Consider the following 15,841-nt stretch of genomic DNA (forward strand, 5'->3'; position numbering starts at 1 on the left):
CGACCGTAGTACCCGACAAATCTGTGGACAGCAGGCATGTCCCTCTCGCCGCGCTTGCCACCTTTAGAATGGTGTCCCGCACCTGACAGATACGTACCTTGCAACGATGGCCCCGCGCGTCCCACCTCAGCCTTGCCTGTTACGGCTGTGGCAGACTAACAGTGGCGATTATACATGCCCTGTCAGAAGTCAGAGGGCCTGAAGCAACGGAATTCGGTTATAAGCGACTTATTCTCAAGGAGCAAGTTATCTTTGAATCACCTACGTAACTTTTCACTCTTAGCCTTCGTTCTCCTTTTGCCTCTTGCACACAATACTAACTTAAGCATCGGAGCGTTCCCACCGAGAAACCCCCTGGGAGTTCTTTCTCTTTCCTCTCATCTCAGGTACCTCTCAAGAGTCATGCGAACACCAGTTAGGAGTGACCAGATTACGTTACATTAATAAACATATGTATTTCTTGAAATTGTTTGTCGAGACAAAAGTTAATAAAAACTATTATATTTCATTTATTATCACACGAAGCAAGTAGTTTGTTGGTTGAAGATTGAATTTAAAGTTTGAATATAAGAGTGACTTAGATTTGAATCACACTAGGAGCATTTTTTTTAATAGAGAAACACAACACAGACTAGAGGCATTGTATATCAATGTGTATCGGTTTGAATCGGTTTGTACCAAATTGATACAATGCTACATGACACTTCAACATATTCAATAGCACATGTATGCTACATGGCAACATATAGGAATGCTATATGACATTAGGTGCTCCTTGTAACATCATATATGCATGTCACTTGACATTCACACAGTACCTTAAAATAATAACGTTTGATGGCCATTTTCTAGGCTAAGAATATGGAACTGTAAAAGGGACATCTTTGTCTGTTAAAAAATTTAAAACTGAACTGTCCAGTTTTAATTTTTATACATGCTTAACAGAAGCACTCGTAAGTTTAAAAAGGGACATCAATATAATTTTATACATGCTTCACACGTGTAATTTTTTTTTCTGTTTTTTGGTTAATAATCCATAACTTTTTCCCTGCACCCTGTTTTTCCCCCAAAGTGCTGGTTGCGGGACTTGATTCCGCATCAATGCTGGAATAACCCAACTAACACACTAACGAGCCAGCCCTCTATTGATTCACACGTATAAAATTCTTATTTTATAGGGAGTATATAAGATATTTTGAGAAGAGAGAAAGACAATTGGAAAACTTGTTGTCAAATTAGAAATTATTGGGTTGAAGATCAGTTAGTCATTATTGGGCCTTGTTGGGTCAAACCCAATAAGTCCGCTTAAAATAGAATCAGTTCAGGGTTTAGATCCAGACTAAGCCTACCTACCTGTAGGGCTGTCAGGGACCAGATATTGGTGCAATCTGATCTGTTCCAATATGAATCCGTTACAGATGAACCAGGTTCAATCCAATCTAATGAATACTTTGGATTATTTTAGGTTAATCCAATTTAATATTTAGACTGTTCAAACCGTTCAATCAGATCGAATTCATTATAAATGGACCAAGTTTAATCAAATCCAATAAATATTTTGGATCATTAAATTTGAGACTGTTCCAATTCAATATGTCTTATTGGTCCGTCTAATCTATTCAAATTGAATTTGATTTGAGATGGTCAATCCCAAACCCAGTCCATTGACAGTCTACCTACTTCAACCCGTTAATGACAGCCTCTCTTACTCAAACTGCTCTATATTCATGTCCACAACACACTATCACTATGTATTAGAAACATCTGCCACAAGGAAGATATTCCTTAAATGCTAGTGTCCTGTGGGTAAGGATGTGAGAATAATTTATGGGTAAGAGATATGAGCTCCAAAATAGATTGGTCTTGTTGTTGGGATGCACATCCTGCATGCAACAGTTACAGTAAAGAGATCCGAACTCCACGTGGACTGACATGCCAGCCTTTTGTGGACAGCTCAGGCTGTCGAACATAGACAACCGAAGGTTGAGCCGCTGAGGAGATCCGGCCTCCCAGAAAACGCCTTCTGCTTTTATTCTTTAACCAGAGAATGACCCCCTCCCGCCCTCCCGGTAAGGGTGTAAATGGACCGATTTTAGATTGGATCAATCCAGTCCAAAATATTTATTAGATTGGATTGGACCTGGTTCATCCATAATAAATTTGTATTGGATTGGATTAAGTTAATATCTGGTCCATCGATATAAGATAAGAACATAGGTGTCAATGGATCAGGTTTGGGTTGAAACCAATCTAAATCAAAATGAATTAGAACAGATTGGATGGTCCAAACATTGAATTGGACCGTCCAAAATGGTCCAAAAATTCATTGGACTGGATTGGACCTGGTCCATTTATAATGGACTAATGGACTCACATTGGATTGTATCGGATTGGACCAAATCCAGTCCAATTGACACCCTCCCGGTATTAAGCATGAGGCCAGTATTTTGACATTTTCTTTGATTTATGTATTGCAATAAATTTTTCTATTTTCATTATGTATTGTAATTTTTTTTTATTTATGCATTTTAATACATTTTGTTTTTTTTCTTTTATGTATTCTAATAAATTTTGTTCGACACCCATTTTTTACCAAAAAAAAAATCTATGTTGTAAATTTAGGTAATTATTTTATTTGATTTTTTATGTATAAAATTGTTATTTAATTTAAAAGGTTAAATCAAGTTTTATTTCTAAATAGCACCCCACTTTATATTATGAATTCTATATCATTTTAAATGATTTTTTTTTCTTATTAATAAAGATAATTACCACTAACTTTTTTTGAGAGTGCAAGTAAGTAATAACTACCATTTGAGTGGATAGAGACATGTCTTATGAATGAATAACCACTTTTATGATGCTCTTTGTCGAAAAATTAGATTGCAAGTATATGAAAGAAAAGCTCTTTTAGATGGGTGAAGTTTGTGCTAGACTGATAGGAATATGAGCTGCCACCGAAATACTTAAACAGTTAAACCAACCAAAAAATAAATATTGAGCCTTTTGTGGCAAAAAAAAATGAAAGAGCAAATTTCCTAAACTACCCTTTAGTTTAGGTAAGGTTGCGTTTGGAATTGGTATAAAACGTTATCGGTGTAAAAGTACACCAATGACATTATATTGATGGCGTTTTACACTGAACCATGATTAGTGACCATTATATTTTTGAAAAGTGTGATGTGGTCAGTGTAAAGTTTTTCATTGCTTTTATTGATGTAGTATTTACATCGATATGTTTTACATTGAATATTGATTCGTGACATAAAACTTCACTCCTTCCAAATGCAACCAAAGTGGAGTTTTAGGTCGATCATGATTACACATTCCCTCCAAATGCCAACAAAATTGAAATAGTATAAATATTTACACCGATTCCAAACGTAGCCTAATTGACAAACTATACCCTTTTACTATTTAACAATTATCTTAAACCACCCCCTTTGTTTCTAACAATTATCGTCATTGAGTATTCATAACAAAAATGATGAAATGTCCTTTTTGCCCTTGGTCTCTTCGTTATTTAACCTAATTCGCTATTGTTCATTCTCCCTTCCTTTCACCTACTTCTTGGGCCCAAAATCACCTGTTTGTCCATCTCCCTCGCCTGTTAGACCTGTTCATGGGCCGGGTTCGAGCCGGGCTTTCACTCTATATTAACATATTTTTCTAAGGCCCAAGCCCGAGCCCAACTTGACCATCGAGCCTACAACTTGGGCCCAAGCCCGACTCTCATAAAAAGCCCAAAGCCCGGGCCTGGGCCCGAGCCTGAAATTCAACCCTTGCTGTTAGCTTGTTACTACTGTTGAAGCAACTGAAGAGAGAGAGAGAGAGAGACTGAGAAAGAAATTATAAAGAAAAAAATAAAAAATGTATATTTTAAATTATAAATATTTATATTTCAATAAATATTATATTATTTATATATTTTATATATTATAATATATAAAATACATATTATGTATTTTATAAAATATATAATGTTGAGTCAGCCCAGGCTTTTTTGACAAATTCCGAGCCCGATCTGAAACACAGTTGAACTTACTGTGTTAGGCCTGAGGTTAGGCCCATGGACCTAATTACATGACAAACCCTACCGGGGTGTGGGCCGGGCCATCGGGCTACCTGGCCCATAAACAGGTCTATCGCCGATAATACATAATACCGAATCTGCTCCTCGGCGCTTCACATGTACATCTTACCATGCATTGGGATTATAAACTATTTTTTACGGGACATGTTCCCAATGTATAGTGGATGTGCATGTGAGACGCCCGTGTGAGGAGCATATCCGGTTCCGTCATACGTCTTTAGTGACATCCAACGGCTGCCCTCGGGACCAGCACGGGATAACTTGCGACGAATCGGGCTCCGTGGCTGGTATTCTTGAATCAGCGGCTACGGAGTAACAGAAGTCACAGGTGGTGAGAGATGGGAATTTTAACAATGCGCGCAAACCAGAAATGGGACTTGACTCGATACCATGTGAAATGTAATTATTGCCCTACATTAAACTTTGTGTAGCATTTCAGATCACACTGAAATGCTTCAATACTTCATCTCATCTAAAATCTCGAGAGCTGGCCAAGAAATGATGAAGTGTCAACGGAACGACATTTGATTTGTGGTGTCGAACGCGTTGGGGGAGGGAGTTTCTGGATATGGCCGATGGTTCGGAGAGCTGCATTTTGGCTAAAGTTATTGGACGCAATGATGTGTGGAATTTCTCGCAACCGTCATGAAGTAAACGGAAATTTTGAATTTGTATCAAACGTTGGACTAAGAAAACGAAATTTTCCGTTTTCTCTCTCGTTCTCCCCTCTCGTTGCTCTTGCTTGCAGTAGAAGCTCTCGTACTTGGAAGAAGCCAAAGGCAAGGTAACAACCTCATTCGCTTTTTTTCCTGGTTGTGCTTTCGTATTGTTCTTAGGTTTGCCTTTTTCTTCTTCTTCTTCTTTCGAAAATTTCGCTAAGAAATTCCAAAAAATTTGATTTCGTTTGTGGTTCATTCTTCATCAGCGAAGGGAGAAGGGATTGAATGGGGAAGGAGCTTGACTGGATTTGGTAAGGAAAGAGATTTGGGACACGTGGCTGACTTCTTTTGGGTTTACCCCAATAACCACAGCGAAGAGATCGGGGCAGATCCGAAGCGAGAAAAACGATTTTTGGCACCGAAGCATATGGGGTGAAAGAGCAACAGTGTTATGTGTCTCCTTGTTTGATAGTGATCCCCGTGAATGCTTCAAATATTTCGTTTCATTTTACTGTCTCCTTGTTTGAATTATAGATATTCATGCATATTAGAAGCCGGTGGTCCCATGAAGTTGAATCGGGCATTGAGGAGAGATCAGTTCACAGGATAATATTGAATTTTTAAAAGCTTTATGTATCACAGAGTGTTATGTGTGTATGGATTTTAACAAAATATCAGTGAATACTAATATGAGGGGTAGAGCTATTCAATTATCAAAAACATTAAGGGCGGTTTAAGATAATAATTAAACAGTAACAATACAATTTATCAATTAATTAAACAGTAAGATAATTTAAACGTTTATTTGGAATGATACCATTGCTCCATAAAATGGTAACACATCAGTGCCATATTGGAAAAATCAGTGTTTTAGTTAATGTCAATGTACTTGGAACCGTTTTTTCATAAAAACTGATGCTCTAAGCCACGCCTTGGAAATTGAGAAGGCATGGTTTGGAGCAACACCAAATTTGATATTTTTTCAGATTGAAGCTCATTGCTGTCAATGAAAACATAATGCGACAGTGACATGGATTTCATATAACGGGTATCAGTGTTAAATACAAATATGGAGCATTAATATCGAACAGAATGTATTGCTACTGTTTCAAGAAACGTCCTACCTAAGAGCAACATTTCCAATAATAAAAAAAAAAAACACCATTTTTTCAAAAAACACCGTTTTCTCTGCAACAACGATGCCAAATATATACTTTGCCCAAAATGAAACGAACAAAAAGCATCTTAAAGCGTTTTGACCCACAAGAGATGCCAAAATAGGGAAGTAAAACTTCATGGATGAAGAATGTTTTGGTTGTCATTTATTCTTTTTAGTGGGGATTGTCATTGTTTTGTTCAAATTGGAGGAACCACGAACCACTGACATTGATGGATGTATAATGTTTGAGACTTGAAAGAGAGCTTCGTTGCGAAAAAAAACATTTAGAAAAAAGTCCAAAAAGACGGCAACTTTCCCCATTTTGGCAGACAGAGGAAAACCAAAACGCATACCATATAAATTGCCTTCTCTTTATTTGACTTATTTTCTTCACAACCAAAAACTGAAAAAAAAAAAGTGTAAAAGAATAGAAAATTTCTTTGTATTATAGAGTTTAACAATCAGAGACAAGGTCGAATTAATATAATCCCACGCCCCTCCATCAGTAGTAATATCAATCAATATATCCCTCTCAAACGAGAGAGATCCCTACAAAGTAAAACAGAGTGTGGGTCCAGCCCCTGGAAGTAGGAAGGGATTCCTGCAATTCACAAATATGACATAGATCCATGAGAGCACCCCTTAACTCATTTGCGAAAACCAACACACCTTCTAAAACCATATTTTACAACGAAGGCAGTGCTTCCTCTTCCCCCATATGAATGTACAAGGGAAAATTGAACTCCCGAATGCTCTAAAAGAAAGAATTCCCAAAACAGATTCTTGTGTTGTATGGCAAAGGCCGCATAGAAGGCAAGACAAAGAAGATAAAGATAAAATAACAAGGGGGAAATCTCAATCAGTAAGATCAACTAATACCCTTGTCATCTTTCCCCTTGTTAATCTAAGCTTCCTCTCCAAACACCTCTTCAATCATGGTACATGTCGACAAGAATTCAACATCTTTCTTTGGACCAGTAAGATAGCCAACATCCCAAACTCTAGCATCACAAGGCTCCATAACATACCCATTTTCAACACCACCTATTCCGCCAGAGCTAGTGCCAATCTCAACCTTGTTCTCTTGCAACACAGATCCTGCATCAACCAGACCACTTGAACTGTTAGTCTGACACTCGTAGGAAGTGCACGACTCATCTTGAACATCATGATCCTCCACACCATCCTGTGGATTCTTTTCCACAAGTTTAGCTGCAATAGCAAAACCACAATCAAGTGATTTCCCCATACATGCCTCTGAAACTTCATTCCCTTCACCAATACAATTCCTATCAGCCTCCAAATCACTGTCATTATGTTCAGAAATTTCATCTTCATCCTCATCATCCTCATCCTCGTCCTCATGGAAATCCTCATCATGGATCTCTTGGTCATAACCAAGAACATCTTGACCAACAGGAGACTCCACCACAGAATCCTCATCCTCCTCTGTTATCCCTAACTCCTCATCACCATCATAATAGCTTCCCTGCCACTCATCATTGTCACTGTCAATGTTCATTGGATCAACTCTGTTCTGCTCAGCTCGCCTCCGGAGCATGAAGACATTGAAGTAATAACTGATAATCTCCTTCTTTGTTCGGTAAGGAAAGACCATTGAGAGATTGTCCCAGAAATTCTTGCCCAATGATGCCGGGTTGGAGAAAACCACCTCTCGAAAGAGTTGTTCATCTTCTTCAGTCCACTTGCTTGCCACCTCCTCTCCCATATCACAGAACCCCAACTCCACAAATTTCTCTTGTCCAAGGGTTTCCCTCAGCTTCTCTCTTGCTTCCATGACATGCTGTCTGACACATCTGATGGAACCCCTATCTGGACAGCTACAATCAATTCTACCATATCCAAAATCGTTGCTGCTGCAAACAGACTGTTCAAAATCAGGCATCGGAATTACACAATTTCCCATTAGTTTCTCATCACTATCATCCTCAACAGTAGGTTCACCCAAACAGTAGTTATCCTGCAGTCCCCATGCTGGAATAGCTGCCTGATGGTCAGGTCCAACTGAAACAAGTCTTCGAGGAGGATAATCCAAAAATGATGAATAGACCTCCTCAGAATGAAGTAATACCCTTGCTTGAAAATCAGGTTCAGAGAAGTCGGGGGAAAATGATACCCTAACCACTGCCTCAGACCTGGAGTCTTCTTCACTAGTACTGCTGGTGACCCATGACAAGCTGGAAGCACTAACAGGAACAGTTGTCTCAAAATCTTCATTGACCCCAGCTGAGAGTTCAGTAATGGTGCCATTTAGCCTTTCCTTGCATTCAGATTTACTCAAGTCTCCTTCACCAACTTCAGAATCAGACTAACATCCGTTACTAAACTAGTTATTGAGTAAATAACCATGCAAGAAATCCAAGACCAGGACTTTAGCACCACCAAAATGTCCAACTTCCTTGTGAGACCACCTAGCAGATCTCTTGTGCCAAAAATTGATACTATCAGAATTCAGGATGTCCAGATTGGATGGTCCATACCATCCAATCAGACGCAGACTGGATCAAAGGATCTACTTGGTGGGACTCATCAAATGCTGGTGCCTCCATCCTCTTCTCCACATAGAGACCATGAATGTTAATTTTCCAGATATAGAAAATTAAGACCGCTTACCTGAACTTTGAGGTTTCTGAAGCATATCATTATAAGGAACAATATCTACAAATGAAGCCAATTGATTACTATATTCCAGCTGCCTTGGGTGCTTACAAGCAAGCTCATATGACTCTTCATCAACTAAAGGTCGTTTGTACACCATGCTTGACTGAAAACAAATAGTTAAACTAATTAGAATTACAATATGCAAGGAAATTAGTGTTAAAGAAGAAATAGGCTGAAAAGAACAACAGAAGCCAATACTTGAACCATGGAGTAGCAAGATCCCCCCCCCCAACAAAACAATAATTGAAATGGAAACAAAAGTATGGTAATTGTATCACATGTCACTCTACAAACTAAGCCATTGAACTGACAATGTTTGCTTCCTTTTCTTTCTCTCAATTAATAGATTGAACTGACAACACCTTATTTGAGTTGCTAATGGTTTTAATACAATCTCTCTGCACTCCAAACAGTAAGATGTCACCTAATAGCTAAATAGAGAAATAGCTAAATAGAGAAAAGGTAATTGCCATTTTCTATCTTTTTCCTGTTCTCATGAATAGCAAAGATAAAAAATATGGGAAACATGAATAAGGTAAACCTATCACCACTGGACCACTTTGAGCAATTGGCATGAGGAAGAAGCAAACTTGTCCACTAGGTAGAACATTCTATCAACTAATAGATTTGAAAATAAGAATTAGAAAAAATAAAAACAGCATCGCAAAACATCCATGGTTAATACATACACTCAATAACTGATATCTGATGAACTACTAATGCCACATCAATTATCCATACTGATAACAGAAAGTCAAAAACTCTTTTTTTATGTAAATCAAAAACTCATTTCAGCACACAAGCAGACATGTTGACTTCCAAAAACTGGTTGCAACCTGCAACCATACAGCAAAGAAAGCTTTAGCTACACTTGGTCAAAGCTTTAAGGTAGTTGTGCACCAGTCACTTGTACTAGGATGCCTTCAACCTACTTGCCAGCATAAAAGAAACCATGGATCAGAACAATCATTTTTGATAGACAACCATTAGTAGATTCACAAATTCAAAATGAATGGCTAAACCATTAATGTGCTCAATTATTTTGTAGACATCAGTAAGAATAGAATAACTTATATATTTGCACCTAGGGTGGCAAACCAAATGAAAAAAGCAAAAACGCCAAGAAAAACTTTCTTAATTTGTTTTGTATCCACCATCAAGATAAAATTTCAATGCTCTTGTTAAAGTATAAACATTTTCTAGAACAACACCATTCTCTAAGTACTTGTATTCGTGCATTGCAGCATAAGACTTATCAAACTGTCTTTTTACTACCTACCAAAGCTAAGCCCAAAATAAAGTATTATGAGAACAACGAACAACGAGAATTATAGACGGCTCTCTTTTGCAGTAAAATGTATAATACATTTCTTATATAAATGACAATTGAATTAATTAATTAAAAATAACCATTATAACAAAGGAATTAAGTCTTAGCATTTCAATATAGAAAACAACCACGCTATAAAAATAAGCAGAAAACCTAAAACAGTGGTCAACCAAACAAATACAACTTTGGATTGAAAAAAAAAGAATAAGAAAATAACTGTTTATTAACCAGATAATCATGTTAATGGTAAACGTCTAAACTGATTTAATCTACGAAAACGAATAATGAAATATGGATAAAGGAGCTGGTTTTACCTCCGAAGGGTTTTCCGATAAAAAATATTTGAGAGCGGACGCGTAAAGAAATGGAGATCGTAGAAACAAAACCAAAACCCTAGATCCCTATATTGTAAGGTGAAATAAACCAGATTAATGGTAATCAGGGGAGAAGATTTCGATTTCACGATGGAAGCCTACGTTCCCCCAAGCCGATTCTGTAAAAAAGAAAAGCAGAATTTTTTTTCCGAAACCCTAACCCTAGATTCTCAAATTTCCGATGAAATCCGCAAAATTTAGAGCGATCCAAGCGTAAGACGGTTACTGACCAAGGAATAAACCTATTTCCCCAATAACAATTACAGATCAGAGGACAAAAAAATGGAATTTGGAAAATCGAAACCTTAGAAACTCAAAAATCAAAATAATCTACAAAATTAAAACAGATCGAAAGAGGAAAACACAAATAAAACCGAGCGATGATATTATCGACATAAAAGTTCGACGGATTGAGGGTAAAGACCCGGTTTTTCGGAACCCTAACCCTAGAATCAGATTTACCAACGGCGGGAGACAAAAAAGGAATCAATCGATAGGGAAGAAGGAGAATTGATCGAAGGAAGAGATGATTTGATAATATAAAACTGATCGAACAGAAATCTAGCTCGTAAGGGGAGAAATTGTTAGGGAAGGATGAACGAAAAGGGTAAAGCTATGTTCGCGTTTTTGTATCCGACGGTCGAGGATAGGAACACGGCTATCAACCACCGGAAACCTTCTTCACACCGAATCCTAAATCACCAAAATCGACTCGAGTAAATTGATAATTACATCACAGGTCCCTAGATATGATGGACTGTTCTAAGCTGATCAGGTATTGTAAACCAACATAACCTACGCACCTCCTTTTAAATAGTATCTCTCGCTTAACGTGATTTAAAAAAAAAAACTATCGCGTACAGTCTGCTCTTCACAAATGAAAGCCTCACAGGCACATCCACCATGCATTGTGAATATCTTCCGTGAATAATAAATACGTGAGATGTTCTCAATGCATAATAGGATGTGCGTGTGAGGTGCCAGGTGTGAGAAGCAGATCCCGTCTCCTTCAGGTATGAATGGTTCGGAATTCCAATCCTAAAACAATTATAATATGAGTAAATTTCTTAAAGTATTCTTATAGTTTAATTAATTGACTAAGTGTACCCTACTATTTGAAAATTGACTGATGCAACCTCTACTATTTTTGATAATTGACTAATCCTTTTTAATCGTTAACTAACAAATGTTTGTAAAAGACTATTTTACCCTCTACTGAATCTCTACCTCTCTTTTTTTCGTTGTAACCATTGGAACCACTGTAAGTGCCAAAATAATGGAGTTATAGAAGAAAATCTGACTGCAAAAGTCATTGGAACTGCCGAAACAGTGGGGTTTCATCGTAGTTGTAGAAGAAAACCTGGAATGGGGGGACCTTGAGGCAGCACACAAGATCCCCAAGGCCCTAACTGCAAAAGTCATAAGGGTCAGATTCACTGTTTGCTAGACTGGCTAGAAAGCTTTGATGGATGGTGGTGGAGGATGAAGAGGAAGGAATAGGGGCGGCCTCAAAGACAGGGGTCACCTGGTCGGAACACAGGAGGTGTGCAGTCAAGAATACTAAGGCTGCGAAGAAGATTTCAATGTTCAAGGTGAGCACAGTCGTTGATGCTAAGAGAGGCGTCGCTACTTTTCCTAGAAGAGGGAAAATGAGCCCATGGAAGCTTTGACAAGGTTAGAAGGGGAAGAAGATGTTCCGAGTGATAAAACCAATAATAGTTGTGGTTGTCGTTGGGGCATTCGCTAGAACTTTCATGGCTGCTGCCACCAGATCCATTGTCGTAGCCGTTAACTCTGCAGGAATTCCGGCCAAATCCCAGCTTACCTCCGGCAACAGTCCATCTTTGCAGCTCCAATCTTGCATTGGCCTCCAGTATAGATTGAGGAGTTTCCGAAATCCCAGCATACCTCTGGTAGCAGTCCATCAATGCCACCACGCCATGGGTTGCAGGGTTTGATGCAGGTTTTGTCGCAGAGATCCTCCTTCTCTGTCTCCCTCTTTCCGTCGCTGAGCTTCGCCTGGCCAAATCAGATCTAGGTTCCTTATTTGCTGTCGAAAGGAAGAAAACGGTAATTCCTTTCGATAGTGAGATAATTCCATATGATTGTATTTATAGCATGGTATCGATTTAGTTACCTAAAAAAAAAAAAAGAAGAAGAAAAAAAAAAAAAGAAGAAAGAAAGAAAAAATCGGTCACATCACCTCGGAAGTAGAATGCTCGAGTTCTTGGAAGGTGATGGAGCGCGATCCGGCCGGTCTTACCTGTCCGCTGCCTTGCTTCCGAACGGGGTAGCAGGGAACCTGAAACGGAGGAGATGGGAAAGCTCCGGGGGGAACCCGGTGTAGAGGCTCCGAAGCTCAAGTTAGAATCTTTCAAAAGCAAGGTAATACCAGATAGCGCAAAATTTGCATACCTCCGTTGTCGGGGGGCATGGGCTCTTATAGTCACTTCGTGTGCTCGTCCCGAGGCCCTTATCAGATCGGGTATGATTACCCTTGCGCTTGTCAACTCGGCCGTCGTCCCTTCTGCTGAGATAGAATCGTCACTGCCTAACCGTCTAACTGGAGATGGCGGCGTCAGTGGCGGTGGCAGGTGGCCGTTTAGAGTGCTGCTGCAAAACGTCAGATCCTAAGTCAGTCAGGCGTGGCGCCCTCGGGCACGGACTTCCCTGGTGTCAGGCATGGTACGACTTATTTGGCTTTGGTGTCCAGAAGATGATGCGAAGTGCTGAGCGAGGCGGTCTTGAGCTCGGAGGTATCCCGAACTGTTACAAGGTGGGTCAGTTCGGCGAAGTGTATCCCGAACTGTTACAAGGTGGGTCAGTTCGGCGAAGTGTATCTCGAGCTGTTACAAGGTGGGTCAGTTCGGCGAAATGTATCCCGAGCTGTTACAAGGTGGGTCAGTTCGGCAAAGTGTATCCCGAGCTGTTACAAGGTGGGTCAGTTCGGCGAAGTGTATCCTGAGCTGTTACAAGGGTCAGTTCAGCGAAGTGTATCCCGAGCTGTTACAAGGTGGGTCAGTTCGGCGAAGTGTATCCCGAACTGTTACAAGGGTCAATTCGGCGAAGTGTATCCCGAGCTGTTACAAGGTGGGTCAGTTCAGCGAAGTGTATCCCGAGCTGTTACAAGGGTCAGTTCGGCGAAGTGTATCCCGAGCTGTTACAAGGTGGGTCAGTTCGGCGAAGTGTATCCCGAGCTGTTACAAGGTGGGTCAGTTCGGCGAAGTGTATCCCAAGCTGTTACAAAGTGGGTCAGTTCGGCGATGTGCCCTTGTTCCCGCCTAGGCTTGGCCCCTTCTGCCGAGCTGTCATTTCTGCCACGTGTCCCATAATGAAGAGGTCGGGCCAAATCTTCCTTCATCAGAAGGTAATGGGATGATCAGAGAGGACGAAGTCACCAGAGGGGAACCGAGCCAAAGGTTTCCGACCCAAGTCTATTATAACCTCAATCAGGTGGTGGAGTTCTGGGTGTTTGCTTACCCTCCGTCGCATCTCCTCTGGCAATAGAGCCAATAGGTGTCCCAATTCGACGTCGGATTCATCCTCTGCCCTAGAAGAAGAAGCAGCAGCAGTCAAGAACCGTACCTTAAGGACCTTACTCAATCTGGGTTCCTTATTTGGTGTCCAAAGGAACAAAAAGGTAAGGGTAAAATTGAATTTTTAAAAAACAATATATGTCACCTATATACAAATTTAATGGAATATTAAGGGATGCAAACAGTAAGCGTAGAGTTAGTCAACTGTAGTAAAGTTGGGGTAGCATCATTCAATTTTCAAATAGTAGGAGCACACTTAATCAATTAGCTAAACCATAAGGGTAGCTTAAGAAATTTACCCTTATAACATACCACGTCAATCTAAATTGTGGAATCAATATCTATAGTAGTGTGAATTTGGTATAGCTTCAAATTAGGGGAGGGAAATATGGGATTTGTTAAATTAAAGATAAATAATAGAAATATGTAATAATATACATGTTTCTATTGTTTGGTTACGTGCGAGTTTATCGAAAAAACGTCGCCACATCAACAACACATAGGCATTGGTATTATTACATATGAAGCAAAATGAAATAATTGTTTGGTTTCACTGTTTACCAAATAAATGATAAAAAGCTGAAACGCTTTGATTTTTGTGTATGGGGCATTTAGGAAACATTGAATTCTTTTTCCCCCAATGGCCCAACATTTCTTGAAACCAAATGTTGATGTGGCACATTTTAATGGGTATTAATTGGAGCTTAAACACTTTGATTTTTGTGTATGGGGCATTTAGGAAAACGTTGAATTCTTTTTTCCCCCAATGCACCAACATTTCTTGAAACCAAATGCTGATGTGGCACATTTTAATGGGTATTAATCTGAGGTAAAGAGTAAAAGACGTTAAAAGTGAAAAGTACAAATAAACGACATATATATAAACGCCTACGGAACCAAAGACATGTGCACGTGTTTGGTATAGCTTATGTTTATTAAATCAACTAACAAGGACCCCTGCGATGCACGACATTTGTTAAATTAAAGATAAACAATAGAAACACAATATACAATTATTTTATATAATAATTAATAATCATTTATATTTTATATACTACTTTTAATATTTTTTTTTATAATACAAAAATAACAATAATTAATTTTATATAGGATTGTTTATCAAACTTTGGGATGACAATTTTCCCCATTTCCCCAATCCCCATGGGGATTTGCCCTGAATGGGGTAGAGATGGGGATAATTTTCCCCCTACGGAGACGAGGATGGAGAAACTTTCATCCCCATTGGCGGGGACAGGAAGAGCACTCTCTGCCTTGTGTGGACCCCAATCCCGGTCCCACGGGATCCCCGCTAATATATATGTATATATACACATACGTTTATATATGTATATTTGTACACATATGTCTATATGTTAATATTTTTAAAAATATGGTTGAATCTTTTCTAATAGGATTGTAAATTTTAATTTTTTAAATAAAATAAAAAAACAAAAACATAATGGTTGACATTACAAAGAATCACAGGGAGTGGGGATCCTCGAGGAGATGGGAATGGGTATAACTTTGTCCCCGTAAGCGAGGATGGGGACAGGGACGTGGATGGGGATGGGGAGAGGCTCCTCATCCCCACCCCGCCTCATTGCCATTCCAAATCAAACTAATGAAATTGACCAACCCGATTTCTAGTATTTTCAATTGGCTTTGGTTCAACAATTTTTCCACCCAATTAGGTTGGATCGGTTTTGCTTTGGCCATTTATAAATTGACTAAAATCGAACGACTCAACCACTGATACATATTAATATTTTATATTTTAAATATATATTTTTTAATATGGGAAATTAGGAAAGTTCCAATATTTCTTAAGCTAAAATAGTTTACATCATAAATTTATTTTTTAATAATGCCATTGTAATTTTTTAATTTAAATTTATTTTTTTTTTAGTTTAAATCTTTTGAACCGACCGACCAAACCAAAAATTGACCCAAATTGATATAACTTAAGTGACCAACCCCCAACCCAAACATGTCGATTTGGTTAGCCAAA

The 15,841-nt window shown here is 38.9% G+C and overlaps 1 protein-coding gene and 1 long non-coding RNA gene across 10 annotated transcripts; one reads left to right on the top strand and one right to left on the bottom strand.

Annotated features, from left to right (window-relative positions):
- Positions 1-4,245: 4,245 nt before the first annotated feature.
- LOC148863268 (uncharacterized) lies at positions 4,246-5,469 on the top strand. Its single transcript, XR_016110584.1, has 2 exons — positions 4,246-4,877; positions 5,019-5,469. It is a non-coding gene; the product is annotated as an uncharacterized LOC148863268 (long non-coding RNA).
- An 862-nt stretch (positions 5,470-6,331) lies between these two features.
- On the bottom strand, positions 6,332-12,382 carry LOC148863269 (uncharacterized). Of its 9 annotated transcripts, none has more exons than XM_088979980.1 (4): positions 11,525-12,104; positions 9,402-9,429; positions 8,546-8,696; positions 6,332-8,227 (listed from the first exon to the last, which is right to left on the bottom strand). In XM_088979980.1, exons 1-4 carry the CDS (start codon positions 11,608-11,610, stop codon positions 6,816-6,818), a joined length of 1,677 nt encoding a protein of 558 aa, XP_088836106.1. In that variant the 5' UTR covers positions 11,611-12,104; the 3' UTR covers positions 6,332-6,815. The 9 variants fall into 9 exon arrangements, with proteins under 9 accessions (XP_088836106.1, XP_088836113.1, XP_088836109.1 ...); XM_088979987.1 differs by lacking the exon at positions 11,525-12,104 and adding an exon at positions 10,238-11,255 and having other exon boundaries at positions 9,402-9,521; XM_088979983.1 differs by lacking the exon at positions 11,525-12,104 and adding an exon at positions 10,238-11,255 and having other exon boundaries at positions 9,283-9,521.
- Positions 12,383-15,841: the final 3,459 nt, after the last annotated feature.

Source organism: Nelumbo lutea, chromosome 3 (assembly GCF_056320005.1).
Source record: "Nelumbo lutea isolate HS-2025 chromosome 3, American lotus-T2T, whole genome shotgun sequence".
NCBI classification, from domain to species: Eukaryota; Viridiplantae; Streptophyta; class Magnoliopsida; order Proteales; family Nelumbonaceae; genus Nelumbo; species Nelumbo lutea.